The following is a 22894-nucleotide window of genomic DNA, read 5'->3' as shown; positions in this document are numbered from 1 at the left end:
TATATTTACATTTTTACACTTCAATTTAAAAGAAATTGGCTTTGTTCATACATCGGAAGTGAATTGTGTTAAAAATATAAAATATATTATATTGAGTTGAATATTTCATTTTTTGAATTTTTTTAATAAGTATTTGAAATATTTTTTTTTTTATTTTTGCAAAAAGAATATTTTATATTGTTTATTATATTTTTTTAAAAATTCGCAATTGAAAAATAACCTAGGGAAAACAGAGGGATTACATACTAACGGTTTGTAAAAATAAATTATAGTATTATAGACAACCGTGACAATCTAATTGTAAAAAAAATAAATTATTAACTGAACACACTTACTTTTATATGTTCTTTTAAAAATTAGTTTTAAATGAATTTCACGCTAATCATAGTGTTTTAAATGAAAATTAAAGAAATTGAAACAAGAATGAAGAAAAGATAAGGCTATATTTTGTAGCACGATTTTGCATTATATATATAAGAGCGGATAGATGAAAGTTCTGTAATTGGGCCTGGCCCAATAAGAAGTTTTATTTGAAATTGGGCCATGACCCAAAATGCAGTTTTATTTTATCTTATGAGTTGACTCTTGGCCTTCATACTACGACCGTGGAATTCCGCACCACTCCTCCGTTACGGAACGTCCAAATAACTAAGCACGAAGTGCAACCATGCCGATGCAGGTGAGCCGTTTGTCGCCGTTAAGTGACTGACTCCATGAGTAATACAAATATGCTCGCCATTAGAGGAGCTCAGTAGATTCGATTCTCCATCACTGTTTTTCTCCCCAGTTTCTCCGTAAAACGATGGGGAATTTCTCTCGCCAGATGAGGATCTCGTCGGCGCTGCTGAAGCGGTTTCAGTCGCGGGGGAGGGCGGTTTCTGCCGCGAATGTGGACGGTTCGAGGTGTTTCACCACGACGGAGGGGCACCGTCCGACCATCGTTCATAAGCGCAGCCTGGATATACTCCACGATCCGTGGTTCAACAAGGTGGGAGAGTAATTAGTACTTGATGTTTTGGGTAAATTTGTGTAGACTAGGGTGTATTGTCGCTTTTAATATCAGTTTGAAGTGGCTGCTGCCGTTTTTTGGATGGAACTTGATGTTGTTAAGTTGAGATTCACTTTGTTGCTATAGATTGTGAGCGCAAGTTTAACTGTCGTGATGCTTGTGATGTGAGGTTTGCTAGTAGAGAAATTGGATGGAAATTTGATTTGATAGGATAAGTGTTTGCTCCATGGCCTTTTGAGGTGGAATGTAACGCAGAAGATACGTCAGGCTGGTTAATATTTGAATTTAACAGCAAGATGGAACTACTTGTTTCTGTAAATGTGTTGATTCTATCCTTACTCTTTGGTTTTGCAATAGTAATTGTCGCTGTTATAGTGCAGATTTTGTTGCATTGATTGGATTATAAGTTTTTCTGTTTAACAAATTAAGTTGTTTTTATTATAGTTGTACATTGTGTTCTACTCATTATGCTTAATAGTTTTGTGTTTGTCCATCCCAGCTTTCCTTTTTTGTTGGTTTCATTATTTTGACTGTCTAATTCTGTCCCGCTCTAGTGTATCAGAATAAACCCGCATTTTAGGAGTTCAGTTTTACACTTGTCTGAGCCTTGAATGCAGGGAACTGCATTTTCTATGACAGAACGTGATCGTCTCGACCTTCGAGGATTACTGCCTCCAAATGTCATGACTCCTGAACAACAAATAATGCGATTTAGTAAGCTTCGTCTGCCAAATGTCTTTGTTATACGTATTGCGCCTCAACTTTCAATGTAACCTATTGCCCGTAAATTTTGATTGAAGTGACTTCTATGTGGAAAATAGGCCATTATTAATTAATCCATGTCTAATATCTGGCGTATTCTTGTTATCAGTTGTTTGCTGTTATTTTCTTATTCTTGATCTTACAATGTTGGCTTGCTTGCCAAATTGAAAGAAAATTGATAGGACCAAGTTGGATCAAGTCACTTAATATTTAATTCTCCGCCTATGTTTTTATCTTCATATTGTAACTTAACTCATCTCCTAATCTATAATATATATATATACTATTGTTTTTTCCTTCCAAAAAAGAATGTCATTGAATATGGTTTGAATGATCTCAAGTGAACCATATCTTATGAGTTCAATTTAAATAATAAGAGAAACTGAGTGATCACTGTTTTTGGTAATATTTTGGTACTGTGTTTCTCCAAACCAGTGTCTGATTTGAAGAGGCTTGAACTAAGTGCTAGAGATGGACCATCTGATCCATACAATTTGGCTAAATGGCGCATTCTTAACCGCTTGCATGATAGAAATGAGACGATGTATTATAAGGTCAGTGAGAAAACATATCTTTTGTCCTCTTATGGATACATATTTATTCATGTTGCTATCCATACTAGGCTGGTTCCGTGTGGTGCCATTTTATTATAATTTTACTTTGGCTAGCTCCTATTGCCATATCTTATATAAATATAAGTTAAAAAAGGTGATTTATCATATAAAATTATTCTTTATTTTTTAATGAGTTAGCAGTGTAATTTATCATAAACATCTCAAAATTCTGCATTGATTTTCAATATGATGCACGCTGTCCATGGACCATGCTGTAAGAAGGCCTGTGTGCCTTGCATCATTGGCAACTAAGCTTATAAGTTAACCAGTCATATTGTACAATGGCTTCCTTAAAATCGTTCTTATCTTTCTTTCCTGAAGGAAAAAGTTGGACAGGTCACCTATTACTGTCTTTGAGGATAGCCATTATTTGTTTTGTGACATCATCTTATTGGTTGAGCTCTCAGATTATTTGGACATCAAGTGTAGCCCAATCTAGATTTTTTTTATAAAGAATTACTTTCATTTTCACATTTTTATCTTTTTTTAATGCATGATATTGACAGGTTCTTATTGACAATATTGAGGAGTATGCACCTATAGTATATACACCTACTGTTGGTCTTGTATGCCAGAAGTATAGCGGTTTATTCAGACGACCTCGGGGGATGTATTTTAGTGCAGCAGATCGTGGAGAAATGATGTCAATGGTTTACAACTGGCCATCTGATCAGGTTTGTTAATTGGGATGTTTGTTGCTCTCTGGTATTTATGACCTTAAGTCATCCTTGCATTAATTTTTTTGCTGCATTTTCCCCAGTTTCCAGAGATTTAAAGTATCTGATGTGTTTTTAGTTAAGCAATTTCTTTGTTTCAGCATTCAATGTGTGTGTTGCTAGTTAATGTTATGTTCTTTTTTATGCTGATTGTTGTGGTTATGCACTCAGCATTCAGCAACCTTTAATAAAAGCTGCCTGCTTTTGTACTACTTTTTATTTTTTGACACACACAACTGATTAGTTAGAATTAGGTCTATGAAATACTAATATATTTGGTTACTTGTATATAGGTTGATATGATTGTTGTTACGGACGGAAGCAGGATTCTTGGTCTTGGAGATCTTGGGGTTCAGGGAATTGGAATTGCAATTGGAAAATTAGATCTTTATGTTGCCGCTGCAGGATTAAATCCACAGAGAGTACTGTCTCATTCTCTTGTACCTCAAATTGCAGGATCATCTTTTTTCATACCATAGAATTGAATGCCATTGTGCTGTTTTGCCCCCAAATTCTAGTGAACAAACTCTTTGGTAAAGAAACAGTTGGGAAACCATGAATTAATTTATCAGAAATATATAACCCGTCTGCTCTTTTAGCAGCTAAAATTTGAGCAACTAGCAGGGTGTGCAAACCTAGATCACTGAACAGGATGGGCATACTCATCAGTTGTTGTAGATCTCTCTCTTTTTGTTTTGTGGGTTTTATTCTGCATTTCGTTCTTATTCAAGTTTCCTTTTTGTTTATTACCATAGGTTCTACCTGTTATGATTGATGTCGGAACCAACAATGAGGAGCTTTTGAAGGACCCCATGTGTGAGTGTCATGCATACCATTTTGTAATAGAAAATCATTATAAATGGGGTTTTTAGGGTTCACAAGTATGACATTGATGCTATTTTGCAGACTTGGGGTTGCAAGAGCATCGGCTTGATGGGGATGAGTATGTTTCGGTTATTGATGAATTCATGGAAGCTGTCTTTACTCGTTGGCCCCATGTGATTGTTCAGGTGCTATTTTTGACTAGTTTGTTAATTATAAAGCTATAACTGACTGGAGGGTGACTCACTGATCAATCTATATAATTCATTAAGTTCATTTTCTCTGAGTTACTGATGCACATTGAGTCCATACAGTTTGAAGATTTTCAGAGTAAGTGGGCCTTGAACTTGTTGCAGCGATATAGGAAAGAATACAGAATGTTCAATGATGATGTTCAGGTATTTATTTCACCTGCAGCTGACGCTTTCTATGATATAAGTAGATTATGGAGTGGTGATAAATAATTGATGGTGAGGCTTTCTATGATATAAGTAGATTATGGAGTGGTGATAAATAATTGATGGTGCGGTGATAAATAATGGTATTCAACTCCGTCATTTGAGCATGTATTTTACTTGCTATTTTAAATTATTATTTTCAGAGTACATACATAAAAGAAAACATTATCTTTATATATATATATTTATTTATTTTACCCATTGTCTCTGCTGAACATATCTGGGAATGAAAAGTTCCTAATGAAAGAGAATGAAGCTCCATGCTTTACTTTATGATCTTAGAAGATCCTAAGAAAAAGGATATGAGGAATTTGCAGCTGCTACAATTCATTTACTCAGTAATAGCATGCCTGGTTATTAGCATTCTTTAAGGTGAAAATTAGATTAACTGCATGGTTTATCTGTCTAGAGGTTCCCTAGTCTTCACTATTAAATATTTTATATTTATGAGGTTCCGTGCTCCATATTGCTAGGGAACGGCAGGGGTTGCACTTGCTGGTCTATTAGGAGCTGTGAGAGCTCAAGGAAGACCAATGATTGATTTTCCAAAAATGAAGATTGTTGTTGCTGGTGCTGGGAGGTATTTGTTTGAATGTTCAGTCTATCATTTTTAGGGTGTGTTCTTTTATCATTTTTTACTAAATTTCTACTATTCATCAAATTCCCTCTCCCCCCCTCCCCCAAAACATCAAATCGAACATCTATTTTTCACTTTCTATATTATATTAAAAATCAATTTTACATTCAAAACATCCCATCAACACTTATTTATATCACATCATATCACTATTTCAATTCAGAAAGTTTTACTATTCAAATCCCTAGCCCCAAACAAACACACCCTCAGCTGCTGTTTAGTGTTTTGGTATTATTAGAATTTTGTTCCTGTCCTTTTAGGATTTGAGTGCTGTAATACTATCCTGTATTTTACTCCAAACTAAACGCCAGTATTATTCACAATGTTCTTTAGGTTTTAGTTGTTATAGTCAAGACTCAATAAATGTAATTCTAATTAGTATCTTATTCCTTTTTTGCATGTCCAACTGCATCTGTATCGTGTTTATTTGGATGTTTGACTACATTTTCATTGGGCTTAGCTTTTCCATTAAAACAGTACTTTGCTTTATCAAAATTGAACACTAAATCAAGTAGTGTCATATGGCTTATCCAAGTTGAAACTACATTGCTTTAGAAAATTTAGTCCAGGTTTATGTTTTCCAGCAGTTGAAATTTTTATTTATTTTTACTTTTTTTTTAGTATAAGAAGATATTTACTGATTTGGTATTGTTATTTGGTATGTTTCCTTTATCTATTGTTGTAGCATTGGTATATGGTATAGTTTAATGAAGACAATGCAACCTCTACCAAAACTATTGTTGCAGTGCTGGAATAGGTGTTCTCAATGCTGCAAGGAAGACAATGGCAAGGATGCTAGGAGACACTGAAATTGCTTTTGAAAGCGCTAGAAGTCAATTTTGGGTTGTTGATGCTAATGTAAGTAGTCCAAAAATATATTTTTTCAATTCTCCTTTTAAATTGGTCTCTAATTTAGATGATGTGTGAGATTGTAAAATATAAACATTCCAAATTGCTGTTTAAGCTGGGGCATCTAGCACAATTTTGTTATTTGCATCCTCATCCATTTATAAATTATTTAACTGTTGGAAGTCCTGAAGTTGAGACCTTGTGTGTTCCAGGGACTTGTTACAGAGGCACGTGAAAACATTGATCCAGATGCTCGCCCATTTGCAAGGAAAGTTAAAGAAATTGAACGTCAAGGGTTGGCAGAAGGGGCAAATCTTGCTGAAGTGGTCAGTGAATTAAACTTTGGTGTCTTTAAATCTTGGGTTTCTTAATCATCAAATGACAAAAGGGGCCTTTGGTGCTATCTCAGAAATGTAAATCCATTTCAGGTTAACACGATAGTCTTTGGTAGCTTCCTTTTAGCTTACCAGATCCAACATATAGATTGAAAATCTTAGTACATCTTTTCTGAAATGCATTGATTGCTTCAGGGATAAGCCTAAACAACTGAAAATGTACCATCTTCAGCATGCAGGTACACTAGAAATGAGATGATGGAATTGATACTTTGGTTGATCCACTGTTACTCCTAGTTCTTTATCTAATGCTTACAGCCTGGACATTTTCTAACTATAACGATGATCAAGGATTCTCTTAAAACTAATTCGACATTTTTTATATCCTCAGTCATGCGTGTGCTTGATTTAGAGAATAGAATACTTTAGGACAACCCACTGGCCCCCAACCACAAAAACTAATGGATATACATACACATGTTGATAGCTATCTGTATGCATGGACTTCATATGATTTTGTATCCAATCAGGTACACAAAGTTAAACCAGATGTGCTTCTTGGGCTGTCAGCTGTAGGAGGTCTATTTTCTAAAGAGGTATGCAATTTGTCTTGTTCTGTTTTTATCTTGTATGCAATTTTTTGCCTAATTCAACTATATCATACTTCATCGTATTTACATTTGTGATTAGTTAATATAAGTTGCATACAGCAAATTTGATTTCAATTTTCAGGTGCTAGAAGCTCTTAAAGAAACAACTTCAACCAGACCAGCAATTTTCCCAATGTCTAACCCAACAAGAAATGGTAGAATGTTTACCTTGGTTAAATATATCTTCCTACATATGTTTTTCTCCAGTTGTTTTATGAATACTACCTGAACTTTATTAGCTGAATGCACCCCGGAAGATGCATTTTCCATTGTTGGCGATAACATCATATTTGCTAGTGGAAGCCCTTTTAAAGACGTCAAACTCGGTATGTTTTGTAACTTCCCGAAGTGCTTCTTATCATTGTTTTGTTTTCTGGTAATTTCCCTCTCTGAAAGTTGGTTAGAAGCCACATATAGATTTGATGCAACGGAAGTTTTAATATGAACACATTTAGTGAGAACAAATAAACCATATATAGCCTCTTTGTGAAAGTAATTCAGTTCTCGTCAAACCTTGCTCGGTTTAAGGAGTTGATGTTTCGAATTCTCCAGGTGATTTGTATCCTAAGTCTTGATTTATCATCTCTTCTAAATGTTTCCTTGAATTCATGTTTCTTGGCTATAAAGTGAACTTTTTTATTTCTCATCCAGTTATTAGTCTTAAAACATTGGCTGTATGTAAGGTGATATACCCGCGGTCTGTGTATCATGTTCTGTAGTTTAGGGGTTGTATGGAATTTATCTTTCACTGCACCTTGATTCAGATGCTCCTTTGACATTGCTGATAGCATGGTCTAAGGGATGTATGTGCTCAAGACATTTTTGTATTAGGAATGCAGCTAAAATGAGAGTTGTAAGAGATATAATAAGTAGATATTCAAATGTTTCCATCTTGCATGGATTTGAAAGAGAGCATGTACTTTGTTCAACATATTATCTTGGAAAATGTTTTGTTTTCTGACTACAAATTAAATTGTGCAGGAAATGGTCATGTTGGTCACTGCAACCAAGCAAATAACATGTTCCTTTTCCCCGGGTCTGATAATTACTATTCTAAACCATAATAGATATATAATCAGTGTAGCACTTTTAACTTTTAATGAACTTGGCCTGTTATTGCAGCATTGGACTTGGTACACTTTTGTCTGGATCTAAGATAGTTTCAGATGGAATGCTACAGGCCGCCGCGGAATGGTATTTCATGATCTTAAAATTTGAATAACTCAATGTTGTACCTGCAGTTGAATTTCCAGTTGCAATTATGACGAAGCTTTTGTTGTCAGAGAGAAAAGTTGAATATATAAACCAAATAATCCGTGTTATAATCTCCTGACTTCTGATCTGATCTATGTGCAATATTGACTTCCGTGAAGTTTCCTCGGCTTATTTATTTATTTTTTTCAATAACACCGACAATTTAAAATATCTTTTCATTTTCTTCTTAGGGGATCCAGTGCTATGTGAACTGCATCTCAATATGAGCATTTTGTGTAGCATTTTTGTATAAAATCTAATTTTAAATTTGGCTTGCCATTGCTATTTTCTGTAACTACAGCCTGGCTGGATATATGACGGAGGAAGAGGTACTCCAAGGGATCATTTACCCATCAATATCCAGGTATTTGAAGATCTCTACCCCGAAGATTTCATATACTCTCTCATGGTGATTGTTTTTCCTAAATGTCACGAAACATGTGCACAGAATTCGTGATATAACAAAGGAAATAGCAACAGCAGTCATTATGGAAGCCATAGAGGAGGATCTGGTGGAAGGATACCGCGAGATGGATGCCCGGGTATTGCAGAAACTTAGTCAGGTAATATAAAATAGCACCAACATTTGTTTATTCAACTGTGAAATGGTATGTAGTTAAACAAAAATTGAATAACCACATATAGATATAGATATAGATTTAGTTAAATATTTTAGGATCTGATTATTTTCCCTATTTTTATGGGGTATTATGCAATACATTAAGTGTCCATTTGTATTAATTAGTAGAGTATGTTTTTGCAGGATGAAATAAGGTGTTATGTGCAAAACAATATGTGGAGTCCTGGATACCCAACATTGGTGTACAAGCAGGATTAAGGTCTGACTCTGACCCCCATCCACACACACACACACACACATATATGCTTCATTTATGAATACTAGTCTCACGATTCAATTAAGAAATTTATGTTTTTTGTATCTTTTGTGTATTTTAGTATTTATTGATCTTCATACACCACACCACACTGCTTTCTGTGAACAATCTGATGAAGGAGAGAATTCCTTCAGTATTCTGAAATGGCATTTCCTGCATTTGTGTAAGGATTAAAATTAGATTTCATTCTCTGCTGTCTTTGATCCAACACAAAACACTTAATTTTCAGTTTCAGTTTTATTATTAAGCATGCTAAAACCAACTCAGTTTATGGATGGTAATGTCATTCCATGATTTTACCAATCTCTCTGGCCGAGATCCAGACGATCAATTAGAAAATTGACAATGCTTTAAAGATTATCACCACTCTTCTTCATCATACACCCATGTCATTTACCCTTGAAATGTTAATATGATATGTGCTGTGTAGTTCAAGCTGAACTTTTTTTTTTTTTTTTTTGGGAAACATGAGAATCTGGAATCACTATGCTTTTTGAGTGCGTTCTGAGTAAATTTTCAACCGAATCTAATATTCTGTAAACTAAGTTCGATAAAATAAGTCATATTAGACAAATTATGTGTAGCATGTGAATCTAAAAGTGTTGGTGATCTAAATTCATGATCTTATGGTCATGACATCATCTCATACCACCGAATCACATATGGCCATTTCTGTGAACTATTGAGGGGGAACTATACCCCAGATCTTTTTCAATATGAATGACATCACTGTGATTTTTGGCGTTTGAATAAGAGGTCGGATCTGCTGATTTGATATATTCAAAAAGAAATAAATTTATGAATAGCTAGAGATCAAATCCAACCGTAAAATCTATTTGCAACGACCACCTTTATATTTTTCTTGAGCTTTTATTCTTGTCTTATCAATGATTTCATTTATCTTTCAGTCTTAATTAGTATATTCAAACAACAGTATTATTTAAAAAATCACGACAAAAGCAGCACCACAATCTTGCTAATTGAAGCTTTTAGGTTGGGATAAGTGATGAGAATTAAACCTACTACTTTCTGCAGCAACAAAAACCGGCTCCAAATATTTGACATTCTGTGTTTTCAAATTTTGAAAAACAAAGAATGTACGGAACAGCACTTGTCCAACGGTCTCGTAGCAATACCTGGAAAGTCCCTGGACCCCAACGCCACATGAATCCACATCACCACACATACATATCCAGAGTGGTGCTAGCACCCGGGACCGCACAAACATATCATCCATCCACACCACACAATATATATACACATATAATACACACACCCGGCGCAGTATAGCAGCGACCCTTTAGACTCGCCATTTTCAATATTTTCTTTCCCAATTAAGAAATTAGTCTATCTCTTGAAATTTGCGTCAATTTCAAGTCCGAGCTGCTGATTCTTCCGAAAACATGGCGACTATGGAGAGCTTGATTGGACTGGTGAACAGAATTCAGAGGGCGTGCACCTCCCTCGGGGACTACGGCGGTGGAGACCAGGCGTTTTCTTCTCTCTGGGACGCCCTTCCTTCAGTTGCTGTCGTCGGTGGTCAGGTAGTTAGAATAATTAATTAGCTTGTATCGCTTAAATTCCACTTCTTATGACGACTCAGGTGTACTGACGAACTCGAAGAATTGTTAGTATTTGACTGTCGGTGAAGAATTGAGTGATGAATTTGTCGTGAAATTGCTTTCCTTCGCATGTTTGGTCTGAATTCAGAGTTCGGGAAAGTCGTCCGTACTGGAGAGCATCGTAGGGCGTGATTTTCTTCCCCGAGGCTCAGGTTAGCTTTTATGAGCTATGAATTTGATGCTGCGAGCAGGATGAGCCTTATTTAATTTGTAGTAAAGAATAATTTATGTGGAAGGGAAGGGAGCTACTCAGAATAAAATTCGACTAGCCTTCGTAGAATAATTTGAAGCTTCTGTTTCTTTGGACTTTGGCTTCAGGAATTGTTACAAGACGTCCACTGGTGTTGCAACTGCAGAAAATTGAAGATGGACAGCAGGAATATGCAGAATTCGGCCATATGCCCCGAAGACGATTCACTGATTTCTGTATGCATGAATTCTTTCTGCTGTTGCTGCCTATAATGATAATGAAAATTCCCAGCTTTAATCGGAACTCTACCTCTCACTAAAATATTTGACACAGTCCGTTTTATTTGATTTAAGTGAGATTGATTTTTGATAACTTAAGATTGTTATTGATAAAGTTTTGCCATGACTGATGGTTGCTCACCTATGACATTGTTGTGAATTCTTGAAATGGTAACTTTCAGGGTCATGTTTAGTTAATGAGAAAATTACATCTTTACACTAATGAATAAAGATCATGATTGTTTAAGGCCTGCTATGAAGAACTAAAAAGATTCGATGATTAATTGTACTCTATCGATCCAACAACATAATCGATGTCCTTAATGTTAACTCTTTGTTTCTACTAGCTAGACCTTTGAATGATTTGGCTTATTTCCATTGCAGCCCTGGTTCGTAAGGAAATTCAGGATGAAACTGATAGGGTCACAGGAAAAACAAAACAGATTTCTCCTATTCCGATTCACCTAAGCATCTATTCTCCTAATGGTATGTGATTCTTCATGATGTGTGGGGTGCTAAGAAAAATGTAATTTTGACATCCCAATTTTCAGTATTTAATATTTTGCTATCCTCCTGATGCTTCTCCCCTCATTCCCTTCTTTTTACCTTCAGTTGTCAACTTAACTCTGATTGATCTTCCTGGTTTGACAAAAGTTGCTGTTGGTAAGCTTTTATTTGTTTGCAATCAGGTGGTAAATTTTTCATTCAATATGAAGTTTATTTAATTCAAATAATATATGTATCATTGCAGAGGGTCAACCAGAAACTATAGTCCAAGAGATTGAAAGCATGGTTCGCGCATATGTTGAGAAGGTGAAGATAAAAATTTTCTTTGTTATATATATGCCTTCTTCTTGTCTCTTCACTTGTCGAAAAGAGTTTGGTTCTTAATATGCATAAATGTTTGTCTATGCAACAATTTCACGGGATCGTCATCCAATTCGAATTGGTATCGTGAACTGTATTTAAAAATTAATGATAGCCTCAAAAACTATTGATGAGCTTTCCTTCCGTGCTAGCCCAACTGCATCATACTGGCTATATCTCCCGCAAACCAAGATATTGCAACATCGGATGCTATAAAACTTGCTAGGGAAGTGGATCCAACAGGCAAGAATCTTTACCTTCTATTTCAAATTCTGAGACAATTCTATCCCTCATCTTTCGTCCTATTATCGTTGTCACTGTTATGTAATTCATGCAGGTGACCGCACATTTGGAGTGTTGACAAAATTGGATCTGATGGATAGAGGAACTAATGCACTGGAGGTACTTCTTTATTTCTTTACTTGAAGTAGTATTCCTTCGAAGTCCTGTTGAGGCCATATTGATCAAACATAAAAATGTCTAATGAAACTTGAAACAATGAAATTTGTGTAAGATTAAGTGGTGTGTGCATGTCCTTCCGTAAGCGATGGAAATCAACCTTATTATAGAGTTTTCGCCCCTTTCCTCATCCCGGCTCATCTATATGCGACCCCCACCCTGATACTGCTCTCTAACTTACGTCCTAGCGTGAGTAGCTTTGTTATAGTTGGTTCTTACTCTACTGTTTGTTCTATAGGTCCTAGAAGGAAGATCTTACCGTTTACAACATCCCTGGGTGGGCATTGTGAATCGTTCACAAGCAGATATCAACAAAAATGTCGACATGATTGCTGCCAGGCGAAAGGAGCGTGAATATTTTTCTACAAGTCCCGACTACGGGCACTTGGCTAGTAAAATGGGTTCTGAATATCTTGCAAAGCTTCTCTCAAGGGTATTATAGTTTTGTTTCTCATTGATTGTTGGCATCATAGCTGCCATTTATCGAAATGATGATTATATATATATATATATCTTTTCTGTCAGCACTTGGAATCTGTAATTAAGGCAAGAATACCGAGTATCACTTCATTGATCAACAAAAGCATTGATGAACTTGAATCTGAGCTTGACCACCTTGGAAGGCCTATTGCTGTGGATGCAGGGGTGAGCATTTCGAGCCGTCCTTACCATGAGATTGGGTTTTTTTAGTGTTTCACAATATTCTCATCAACTGATATTTTTCTGACAGGCACAATTATACACCATCTTGGAACTCTGCCGCGCTTTTGACAAAATATTTAAGGAGCATCTAGATGGAGGGTATGCTAGTCTTTGTTCTTCATCTCCATTATAAAGATAGAAAACATCTGCAAGAACTTTTAAAGCCTTTCCTCCTTTTACTCCCCTTAAACCTTATAATCCGGGGACTAAAATTTTCTTCCCATTGCTGATATATACTGGCTATATGTTACACAAGACTAATACCGTATTTGATCTCAAGTCATAATTGGTTGTTGATTTACTCACCTCCATACTTGTTTCAGCCGACCGGGAGGTGATCGAATTTATGGAGTATTCGACAATCAGCTGCCAGCTGCATTGAGGAAACTTCCATTTGATAGACATCTTTCAGTGCAAAATGTGAGAAAAGTTGTTTCAGAGGCTGATGGTTATCAGCCACACTTGATTGCTCCTGAGCAAGGTTACCGGAGGCTCATTGAGAGTTCATTGAATTATTTTAGGGGGCCTGCTGAAGCGTCTGCTGATGCTGTAAGTAGTCTGTTGCTAGCACACCACTTCTCATGTCATTTCTGAATAATGTCTTGCAACATTATCGACTGATAACTAGAAAACTATTGTTTAGGTTCACTTTGTCCTGAAGGAACTCGTCCGGAAGTCCATTTCCGAATGCCAGGTAAGTTTGTAATATCCTTATGCTTTTCTTAAGGTTTTTTAGTTCGAACTTATTTTGTATATTTCCTTAATTTACTGTGGATGTGCAGGAATTGAAAAGATTTCCATCTCTTCAAGCAACCATAGCTGGAGCAGCATATGAAGCTTTGGAAAGGTTCCGTGATGAGGGCAAGAAAACTGTTGTGAGAATGGTTGATATGGAATCTTCTTATCTGACTGTTGATTTCTTTCGGAGACTTCCTCAAGAAGTTGAGAAAGTAGGAAATCCTCCCGGGGGAAATCCACGAGAAAGAGAGAGAGAAAGAGAAAGAGAACACTCAGCAGCTGCCTTAAATGTCGATCGTTATGCAGAGGGCCATTTTCGCAGGATCGGCTCAAACGTGTCATCCTATATACATATGGTATCCGAGACACTAAAGAACTCCATCCCCAAGGCAGTTGTTTACTGCCAAGTTAAAGAGGCAAAGCAGAATTTGCTTAATTACTTCTACACCCAAATTGGCAAGAAAGAGGTAGGGAGATTGATTGGATTGGATTTCGAGGTGTTTCATTTATGCAAGTTATTTGGTAAAATTATATTTCATAAGTTATGTTTTTGTGAAATTCTTGTTATGTTCTTAATTGGTCATTTGCGACAGGGCAAGCAACTGTCGGACTTACTGGACGAAGATCCAGCTTTGATGGAGAGGAGACAACAATGTGCCAAGAGGCTTGAACTTTACAAGAAAGCAAGAGATGAGATCGACTCCGTGGCATGGGTACGATGATCATGATGTGTAATATATATCTAGGTAGCTAACTCTGTAGCATGAATGCCCGAAAATTTGATTATTTTTATGTTATGCTGAGTGCACTGCTACTTTCTGGACTCGTTCAAACGTTTAGCTTGATGTGTCGAGAGGTTTTGTTTGCCAAGTGTATGTTGTATATGAAACTATAAAAGATCAATGTAGCCTGTTGTTTCTTGTCCCATTAGTTTCTTTGGCAAATTTTACGGTCATATATATAGAGAAGAAGATGCAGCTTTCACAGGTTTCTATCTTCCTGGATGCGATTGCGCAGCGTAATACTTGTAAGTTAGTCGAACTTTAAATTAGCCTCTTTTTTCACTTAATGTTGCAGTCATGCTAAGATTTCTTCATAAAGCATGTATTAACTTGTCTCAAATGCAAGAATACTTGTCATAAATGATGCAGTCGACAGGGTTCAGGCGTAAAGAATTGACGATCACAGACTCTCCCAGCTCAATTCCACCACATTTTCCATGGGACGGAATCCATGCTTGAGGCTGGCTTGCCAGATCTTCTCCACGTCGAACATCGCATCTCCGCACTCGTGCACGCCCCATTCTTCTGCGGCATGTACTATTCCTGCTATCCGTGGTGCGCTCATCGCCCTTCTTGGCAGCCAGTTCTATCATTTCGGATTAGAGTTTGTCAGCAGAAATTCGATTAGAACAGAGGAGTTCTTACAGGTAGTTTATATCCAATCAAAGTTTTTTTTAGTATTGAGTGCTGACCTCGCAGGAGTCGATGTTTTCTAGATGCTTGGGAGCCAGCATTGCCGGCGTGCAGCTGTAGAAGCAGTCCTTGCGGAGTTTCTTCGGAGGGAACTGTGAGAATGGAATGAATGTCGTACCTTTCGATGCCTTGAGCTGTTCTTGTTCGCTCACTCTGCTTCCCACCAACCATATCTACCGAAGCAGACACTTTCCGGTAACACACATTCTTCTCAAAAGTAAGATTGAAAAGTGAAAATGTCGACTAACCTTTGGACTATTCTGTTTCGAAAGGACCAAATTGTGTGCAGCATCTGTGCTCAGCTTTGCCTTAAGCTTCTTGAAGTCATCCTCGGATGTGGTAAAGACCTATCGACGTTACGAGGAGCTTGGGATAAGGTTGGTTTCGCGAAGAAAATTCTTAATATTATTATGATTCTTGCGAAAATTGCTTATCATTCTCGAACTCACCCGTGTCCCGCCTTGGCATAATGTGAGGGCAATAGAATATGCAGTTTTTGACAGGCTACCGAGCATGGCGACCTCAGTTGCTCGTTTCGGGATGGCGTTTAGCACGATGGAAACTGCTAGACTACTCCCGTCGACCAACTTCACTCTTAGCCGAGGGTGATTTCTCACGAAAAGCTCGCCGTTTTTGTTCAGCTCCTCATCCTGCATTATCGGAGAACATTAGTTTCCTGGGGTGCGTAAGTATCTGCTTATGTAGCTGAAACTCGCCTGATTCAACAACCCAAGGCTGAACACCTTAACGCCTTCCTCATCCGCTTGTAGAATGCTCTCCTCGATCAAGGTATTTATCGATTCTTTCTGCCATTTCATGTTATACTGCAAGAAAAATCGAACCTTTGTCAGAAATCCCGGAGTATGCTCGACAATGGATGGAGCTAAGTCGACGAGCTCGTTACTTGGACATAGTACTTAGGAATAGCCCATATTTGCAACTTGAGGTGTTCGAAGACGTTTCTTTCGACGGCGAACACCCGCCCGTAAACTCGAGCCAGCGCCATCGACCAGAGCGTGACGGGCCACATTAGCCGGAGGTACCAATTCGATCGAAGCGGTCTCGAGGCCAAATGTGCGAATCCTAAACGGAGATGGTATATTGACTCCGGCGTCATGAGGTGAGTTAGATGCACGACGTCGGGTACTTCCAATTTTCGGACAAGCGAGTTTTCATACAAAGAGTCCGACGATGTGTCCATCGTGCCGTATATGTAGTCGTAGAACGGCATGAAGAGCGAGTAGTTCGTTCGAAATTGTGTGTGGTGCAGCGAATGGTACCTTCATCCATCGATGAGACACTCGTTAGGACATTCGATCGCTACAAGATGATACAATTGGAATCGAATCGGGGAGAAACTTACGACGGCGTGTACACCAAGTACTTGAGCGGTGGGAAGATGGAGAAGATCTGTTTCGGAATGTGTTCGAAGTTGCAATGACCCATGTTGTTCATGAAATCAATGTACGTCAAGTAGACCAAGATCGAAGTGATGGAAGCATTCCCCATGTGTAGCGTTGTGAGCAAAGGAGTCGAGAATAGCGCAAAGTACGCGATATGCTCCGCGAATGGATGGATCACGGCTGCAACAAACATCGAAACAACAAACACAAGCTAAGGTTATGACAATCCCGAACCTATTCGTAGTAATTCGAGTCCTTTCGATTATCCATTCGATAAGATTATCTAACAAAATCATTTACATGATCCATTCAAGGAGAAATGAACATTTAATCGAACTTTCAATTGAATATAGAGAGGGGAGGCAATGATCGTTGCAAAAAGAGTCTTTCGTGCAAATTTTGAAATTAGTTGAGATATTTCATATAGTCGCATTATTAAGTATAATGTTGATTTGATCGGATCAGTGATCAGCACATGTTTATATATATTTCAACTTATTATAAGATAGTATATACTGATTTATAATATAATCATATATTGTATTATAAATATGTTGAAATATGTATAATTATATGTTAGCATATGTTGATTTGGTCAAATCTAACACCCCATAATGAATCAGCAAATGATTTATGCTCTATTATTAACTATTAAATTAGGTGTGATAGAGCCAAGATAGACTCAAAGTAATAACAAAATCTAATCTAAACTAATTGAATCTATTTAAAATCGATGAATCAATGAAAATTGATGCAAAACGGTAAAAATACTAGTAGTATTGGTTACGACATTCTTACATGTGATGGGCTCGGTGACGATGGAGGAGTGGTGGTGGGAGTGGTAGCGCGAGTAGAGAAAATGGTGGTGCAACGCGCGGTGGAGCCAATAGTAAAGAAACTCGACGGGACCGGCATGGATCAAGAATGTCCATACGACACCATCCATCCTCCACCACGGGAGGCGATGCGCCGCCTCGATGTATATGTACCCAAGGTAAAACAATATCCCGTTGAAAATAATTTGGTCATCCCTAATTAAAACCACAATTTTATTATTATTTGTAAAAAATTAATTGATGGATGGAATTAGAAATTACCAATTATTTTCGCGGTCGAGTTGGGCGAAGTCGATGGGCTTATCGAGTATCCGGTTGGCGCCTTTGGCGGTGCGATATCGCGAGTACGAAATCCAAATTTGGTTGTGGAGAATTCTTGACAGCAGGAAAGGTAGTATGAGGAAATAAGACAACTCCCTCTCCTTCTCATCTTTGGTCGCGGAAGCGTAAGAGTACGCCGCATGGATCGCCCACGGCGCCAAGATTGCGTACTAGGCATTAATTAATTAATAAAATTCAAAAGGAAATAATTCATCTCAGGGGTTTTGGGGACGACGTTAAAGTTTTCTTGTATTAGCAGCATGCATTATCGTATCATGCTTTTGTAATACTCCATTGTTTGTTTATATTCAGACAAATATCAAAAACCCTAATTATATGTATGGACAATGTGAATCAATTAAAAAATAATCTTAAGTACCTTGAAGGTGCCGAGGCTCGCCCATGGCCATTCCGTAAGAATCCCAGGTTTCGAAGCCATTATTATTATTACTATATATGAAATGAATCAGATCAACAGCAGCTTTAGCTTCTTCTACCTCCACAACGACGATGATATATATATATATATATATATACACATATATAGGTTCATTTACTTTTGGTATGAATTTGAGTAGGTATGTATTTTTTTTTTTTATAATAGAAAAATAAAAAATATAATAAAAAGTACTATATGATTTCTTTTTTTTTTTTTAAAAAAAAGAAATATATATTTTTAATTACGGATAAAAAAAGGTGGGTTTTTATCTTTTTTACAACAAAAGAAGTACTATTATTTATTTATTGATTGATTTTTTTTTTCTTTTTCAAAAGTTATCAATTAACTAATTTATAAATATAGTCTTTGAGTTGGCATGAGATTTAAGAAACATTGATACAGTGGGTACAACGTATGGATAAAAAAAATTTTTTGTCTTGTGAGTGTATTAGTGTAAAAAGTAAAAATAGTTTTACGGTGATATGATTATTTATGAAAATAAAATTATTGTTTTAAGACGGACAAAAATGATATACATTAATGTTTAAGCTACTGTTGATTAATGGATGTTCGGGCACGCAGTACCACCGCCGCCTTGACTAGTTATTATTCTTTTATGTTTTAAATTGAGACTGAAAGTTTGAAAATTTTAATTTAATTAATATTTTTTGTGACATTTTATAAATATGGGTATATATATATATATTTAAGAACTATAAGACTTCGTCTAATAGAACGTTTTGAGTTTAGAAAAATTAAAATAATATTTAATATTTCCTCCGTCTCAGATACCATGTCACGTTGCCGTTTCTGTCCGTTTCACATACCATGACATTTTCTTTTTTTGGAAAATGATTACACACTTTAATCTCATTTTAAATTTTTTAATTTTATTTTTTTTAATTTTAATTAAACTAATTAGTTATCTTAATCTTAATTTATAATTATTTATATTATAGGATAATTATTTTCATTAATACATTCTTAATTATCTATTAATTATATCCCTTCTAAAATACCGTATCTACAATGTAGCAGACATATGAGATGGAGGGAATATAATATTCTTTTATTAAAACATTACTGTTTTTTTAGTAATACCAATATTTAAAAAAAAATACAGTATTTATATAAATTGACTCTTAAATATAGTAAAATTTTGATTTAAAAACAAAGAAATAAAAACACCTATATATTATTAGGGCGGTGCAACAGCACCATATTTCAATCCATTTTTGATCGATTAATTAATGAGTTTACAGTTCAGAAAGGTTGCTGCCTAACTGTAAGTAAGTATAGGTACAGACATATTACTTTCTATTATACCATCTAAAAATAGAAAGTCGTACTATTAATTATTAAATTAATTAGCTATAGTACATAAATAGTAATGGTAATACTGCAGCTTTGGTCACATATAATTGATTATTTTTTATCTAATTTAATTTTTAAAATATTATATTTGATCGAAAATTTATTCAATGTACATTTTCGAATAACAATTGTAGACTTTCACATTGTAAAATACATATATATATCAATTCATTATTTATTATCACAATTTTTATTTTATTTTATTTTTATTTATTTATGTACTGAAGATTGGATGACGCACAGACAAATTGGCAGCTAGACATTTATTAGTCTCAATGCAAAATCATCAATGGATTGGTAGTAGTAGTAGTCTGCTCTGCTGTACCCTGCTGCAGAAATTAAAGTACAGTTGGACACTTTTTTATATATATATATATATAATAGTAATAAAATAAATATACAAATATTATTTTCAAGACTTAAATAAATAAATCTCTCTTTTTATATATATATTTGTTTTTTATTATGTAAATTGATTAAAATACGACTTCATTTATCTCACTTATTATATTCATATTTGTCTGTCTCGTATTGAATTTTATTTTCCTTTGTGAGAAATAGTTATATATTTGAATCTCATTTTAAATTTTTTAATATATTTTTAATTATTTATTAATTATATTTACTTAAATTCATGTGTATAACCGACGTCCAATTTGGGACTGAGAGAGTAATATTTTATATGTAATAAATAATGTGTTTGGAGTATATACATTAAATAAAATATTTTTGTAAATAATGAAAACTTATAAATAAATTATAAAATTTAAATAATAATTTTAACTAAAATATATATATATATATTTATCATTGATTAAAGTATAAAATAATTTAAAAATAAAATTAAAACTGTTGGAAGTTGAGGTGCTAATATTATTAATATGGGTGCAGTAAGGCTAGGTTGAGTTTTGGTGTAAGAATTTTATGTTGCAACAGAACTGAACTGATACTTTGGTTGGGGAGGTTTTAATATAATTATGGTAAGCTATTTCTTCAATATCATTAATTTATTTTTTATATAAAATATTATATTTTAAAAAAAAAATACTAATAAAAAGCAAAACTTCAAATACAAGAGTTTTATTTGATTGGTTTTTTAAAATTGATTTAAGATAATTTGAAATAAAATGATATATTTTTATAAATAATATTGATTTTAATCTGAAATGACAAAATTCAAACAGAATTGAGTTTCTATTTTTTAAAAGTAAATTTAAATTTAAAACAATTATTTAATTTAATGTAAATAGTTACTGATATAATATTTTGAATATCAAAATATTTTTTTATATAATATAAAAAGAATTTATTTAATATTTTTAAAATAAAAAATGAATAGAATAGTTAAAAAAATCAGAAGATTCACAAAATAACAATCATGAAGACACACCCAAGGATTATTTTTCAATCTTATATATAGATTTTTTTTCTTAATCGTTTAAGAGATTTATTGAATCATTTGAACAAATACATACATATATATATATTAAATATTACGAAGTATCAAGATAATAATAATTTGTTGTGACATAATATAAATATAGTATATTATATATATATTGTCTATTTTTATTATATAAATACTGATTTAACTCAATTAATAGAAAATTCACCTCTTATATATATATATAGGCATGTTGAATGTAAAAAGTCCTTTAAAATATCTAAAAATATATATATATTGAATCATGCTACCCTTGTACTATAATTGATGCATACTTTTGTGGCATGAAATTTAAAGAAGTATTAAATATTTTATTGGTAGTAGGTACACAATAATATCTAGAAGTCTCTTTGTCATTTTTTTTTTTTTTTTAATGATTGTGCATTTTATTTTAAATTTAGAAAATGGTAACATTTGTATAATAATAGTAAAAATATAAGGCATAATTACAAATATTTTCTTACTTAAAATATTATATTTAAAATTTATTTTCATTCAAGTTATTATTATAAATACTTTTACCTTTTCATTAAAAAAATGAATTCAAGAGGATAAACAATCAAAATTCATTATGTTTGCTATAATGTCCATTGAACCCATACCTAATAAGCATATACTCCCTCGGTCCCATAAATAAATATCAATTTGCTTTTTGTACGTAGAAATATTAGTATTATATTAAGATATAGTAAGAATAAAATAGAAATAACTAAAATAACCTTATTAGTATGTGTGATATAAATGTAATGACATTTGTATAATATATTGTAAGTTGTAAGGATATTTGTAATATTAGATAGATAGTACAATTATTAAAAAAAATGAATACTTTGTTATGAGACGAATTAAAATGAAAAAATAGATACGGGACATATGAAGTAATATTATTATTATTATTATATCATATTAAAATTTATTATGTTTGCCATAATATTTGCAATATATCTACTTGGACATGATTATGGCACACTTCCCTATATTATCTTTTAAAATAGGTTGTTATTTTGTACTATTGTAAATTTTATTTTCTTCTTTATTTAGTCATATAGTATTAAAAATATATAAAAAAAAAAATATTGAATTCAAGACACTACAATATACAAACATAATAAAAAATAAATAAAATAAAACGAATTTAACTACTGAATTAATTTAAACTCTTAAATTACATTAAAGACCCTAGTTCTGATTTAGGTTTCTACACAGTCGAAATTGGCTCAACATTTCTGGTGTGTCTACTATACTTTTGTATTTGTGTTTTATATTACTATTATTAATTTATTATTACCATTATTACTTAAATTGAATGTAATAGTCTAGAAAAAAGAAATTAGTGATTTTTTTTAAAAAAAAAATAAAATTGAATCAATATATATATATATATTATATCTATCTATATATGCGGCATTAAATTTTAAATAAATTTATTAAAATTATAATAGTCAAGATGGGCCTTCCCACAATCAATTCTTCAACATATAACATGCACATTATATTATTTACATTAAAAAATTTAAATAAATTATGACTGAGTTTATTTCTATTTTAGATTATTATATTTATATTCAATTTGTAATTAAATAGTTGTTTATTATTTTTATAAGAGCATATATTTTATTTAAATTATTGTATTAAGAAATTATTTTTATTCAACATTTATTACATCACTTCAAATATCTTATTTTTATTTTAAAGTTTTGTTATTTTCAGTTTTTTTTTTTTAAATATGAAATTTAAAATGTAT

At 33.9% G+C, this 22894-nt stretch overlaps 3 protein-coding genes and 1 long non-coding RNA gene across 4 annotated transcripts; 3 read left to right on the top strand and 1 right to left on the bottom strand.

The window, feature by feature from the left end:
• Positions 1 to 743: 743 nt before the first annotated feature.
• On the top strand, positions 744 to 9188 carry LOC127261055 (NAD-dependent malic enzyme 62 kDa isoform, mitochondrial). The gene is made up of 19 exons (XM_051289210.1): positions 744 to 988; positions 1627 to 1723; positions 2207 to 2325; positions 2892 to 3059; positions 3395 to 3523; positions 3857 to 3917; positions 4008 to 4111; positions 4238 to 4321; positions 4855 to 4961; positions 5765 to 5876; positions 6080 to 6193; positions 6733 to 6798; positions 6935 to 7007; positions 7092 to 7178; positions 7834 to 7888; positions 7975 to 8046; positions 8408 to 8470; positions 8555 to 8669; positions 8870 to 9188. Exons 1-19 carry the CDS (start codon positions 803 to 805, stop codon positions 8942 to 8944), a joined length of 1887 nt encoding a protein of 628 aa, XP_051145167.1. The 5' UTR covers positions 744 to 802; the 3' UTR covers positions 8945 to 9188.
• Positions 9189 to 10264: 1076 nt separating this feature from the next.
• LOC127260767 (phragmoplastin DRP1E-like) lies at positions 10265 to 14788 on the top strand. The gene is made up of 15 exons (XM_051288684.1): positions 10265 to 10546; positions 10713 to 10776; positions 10943 to 11050; positions 11477 to 11578; positions 11705 to 11755; positions 11844 to 11905; positions 12112 to 12202; positions 12297 to 12361; positions 12657 to 12851; positions 12944 to 13063; positions 13149 to 13219; positions 13444 to 13669; positions 13764 to 13814; positions 13903 to 14325; positions 14452 to 14788. The coding sequence occupies exons 1-15, from the start codon at positions 10406 to 10408 to the stop codon at positions 14578 to 14580; spliced, it is 1899 nt and encodes a 632-aa protein (XP_051144641.1). The 5' UTR covers positions 10265 to 10405; the 3' UTR covers positions 14581 to 14788.
• LOC127260768 (very-long-chain aldehyde decarbonylase CER1-like) lies at positions 14630 to 18390 on the bottom strand. Its single transcript, XM_051288685.1, has 10 exons — positions 18273 to 18390; positions 17834 to 18063; positions 17535 to 17767; positions 16697 to 16916; positions 16238 to 16613; positions 16050 to 16157; positions 15783 to 15983; positions 15582 to 15680; positions 15333 to 15506; positions 14630 to 15226 (listed from the first exon to the last, which is right to left on the bottom strand). Exons 1-10 carry the CDS (start codon positions 18330 to 18332, stop codon positions 15041 to 15043), a joined length of 1887 nt encoding a protein of 628 aa, XP_051144642.1. The 5' UTR covers positions 18333 to 18390; the 3' UTR covers positions 14630 to 15040.
• LOC127260769 (uncharacterized) lies at positions 15172 to 15963 on the top strand. Its single transcript, XR_007840807.1, has 4 exons — positions 15172 to 15287; positions 15357 to 15528; positions 15606 to 15710; positions 15818 to 15963. It is a non-coding gene; the product is annotated as an uncharacterized LOC127260769 (long non-coding RNA).
• Positions 18391 to 22894: the final 4504 nt, after the last annotated feature.

The sequence above is a fragment of the Andrographis paniculata genome, unplaced genomic scaffold (assembly GCF_009805555.1).
Source record: "Andrographis paniculata isolate CXL003 unplaced genomic scaffold, ASM980555v1 Contig62END, whole genome shotgun sequence".
Classification (NCBI taxonomy): Eukaryota; Viridiplantae; Streptophyta; class Magnoliopsida; order Lamiales; family Acanthaceae; genus Andrographis; species Andrographis paniculata.
The sequence above is the reverse complement of the archived record's forward strand: the minus strand, read 5'-3'. Positions and strand labels throughout refer to the sequence as shown.

Bases quoted from the DNA above. Each gene is read 5' to 3' on its own strand.
- LOC127260768 (XM_051288685.1), bottom strand. From the start codon at position 18,332: ATGGCTTCGAAACCTGGGATTCTTACGGAATGGCCATGGGCGAGCCTC. The intron at 18,064-18,272 runs GTACTTAAGATT...ATTAATGCCTAG, and splicing joins CGAGCCTCGGCACCTTCAAG to TACGCAATCTTGGCGCCGTG. The intron at 15,507-15,581 runs GTTAGTCGACAT...CTGCTTCGGTAG, and splicing joins CGAAACAGAATAGTCCAAAG to ATATGGTTGGTGGGAAGCAG.
- LOC127260767 (XM_051288684.1), top strand. From the start codon at position 10,406: ATGGCGACTATGGAGAGCTTGATTGGACTGGTGAACAGAATTCAGAGG. The intron at 10,777-10,942 runs GTTAGCTTTTAT...CTTTGGCTTCAG, and splicing joins TTTTCTTCCCCGAGGCTCAG to GAATTGTTACAAGACGTCCA. The intron at 13,670-13,763 runs GTAAGTAGTCTG...ACTATTGTTTAG, and splicing joins CTGAAGCGTCTGCTGATGCT to GTTCACTTTGTCCTGAAGGA.
- LOC127261055 (XM_051289210.1), top strand. From the start codon at position 803: ATGGGGAATTTCTCTCGCCAGATGAGGATCTCGTCGGCGCTGCTGAAG. The intron at 3,918-4,007 runs GTGAGTGTCATG...GCTATTTTGCAG, and splicing joins GCTTTTGAAGGACCCCATGT to ACTTGGGGTTGCAAGAGCAT. The intron at 5,877-6,079 runs GTAAGTAGTCCA...TGTGTGTTCCAG, and splicing joins TTTGGGTTGTTGATGCTAAT to GGACTTGTTACAGAGGCACG.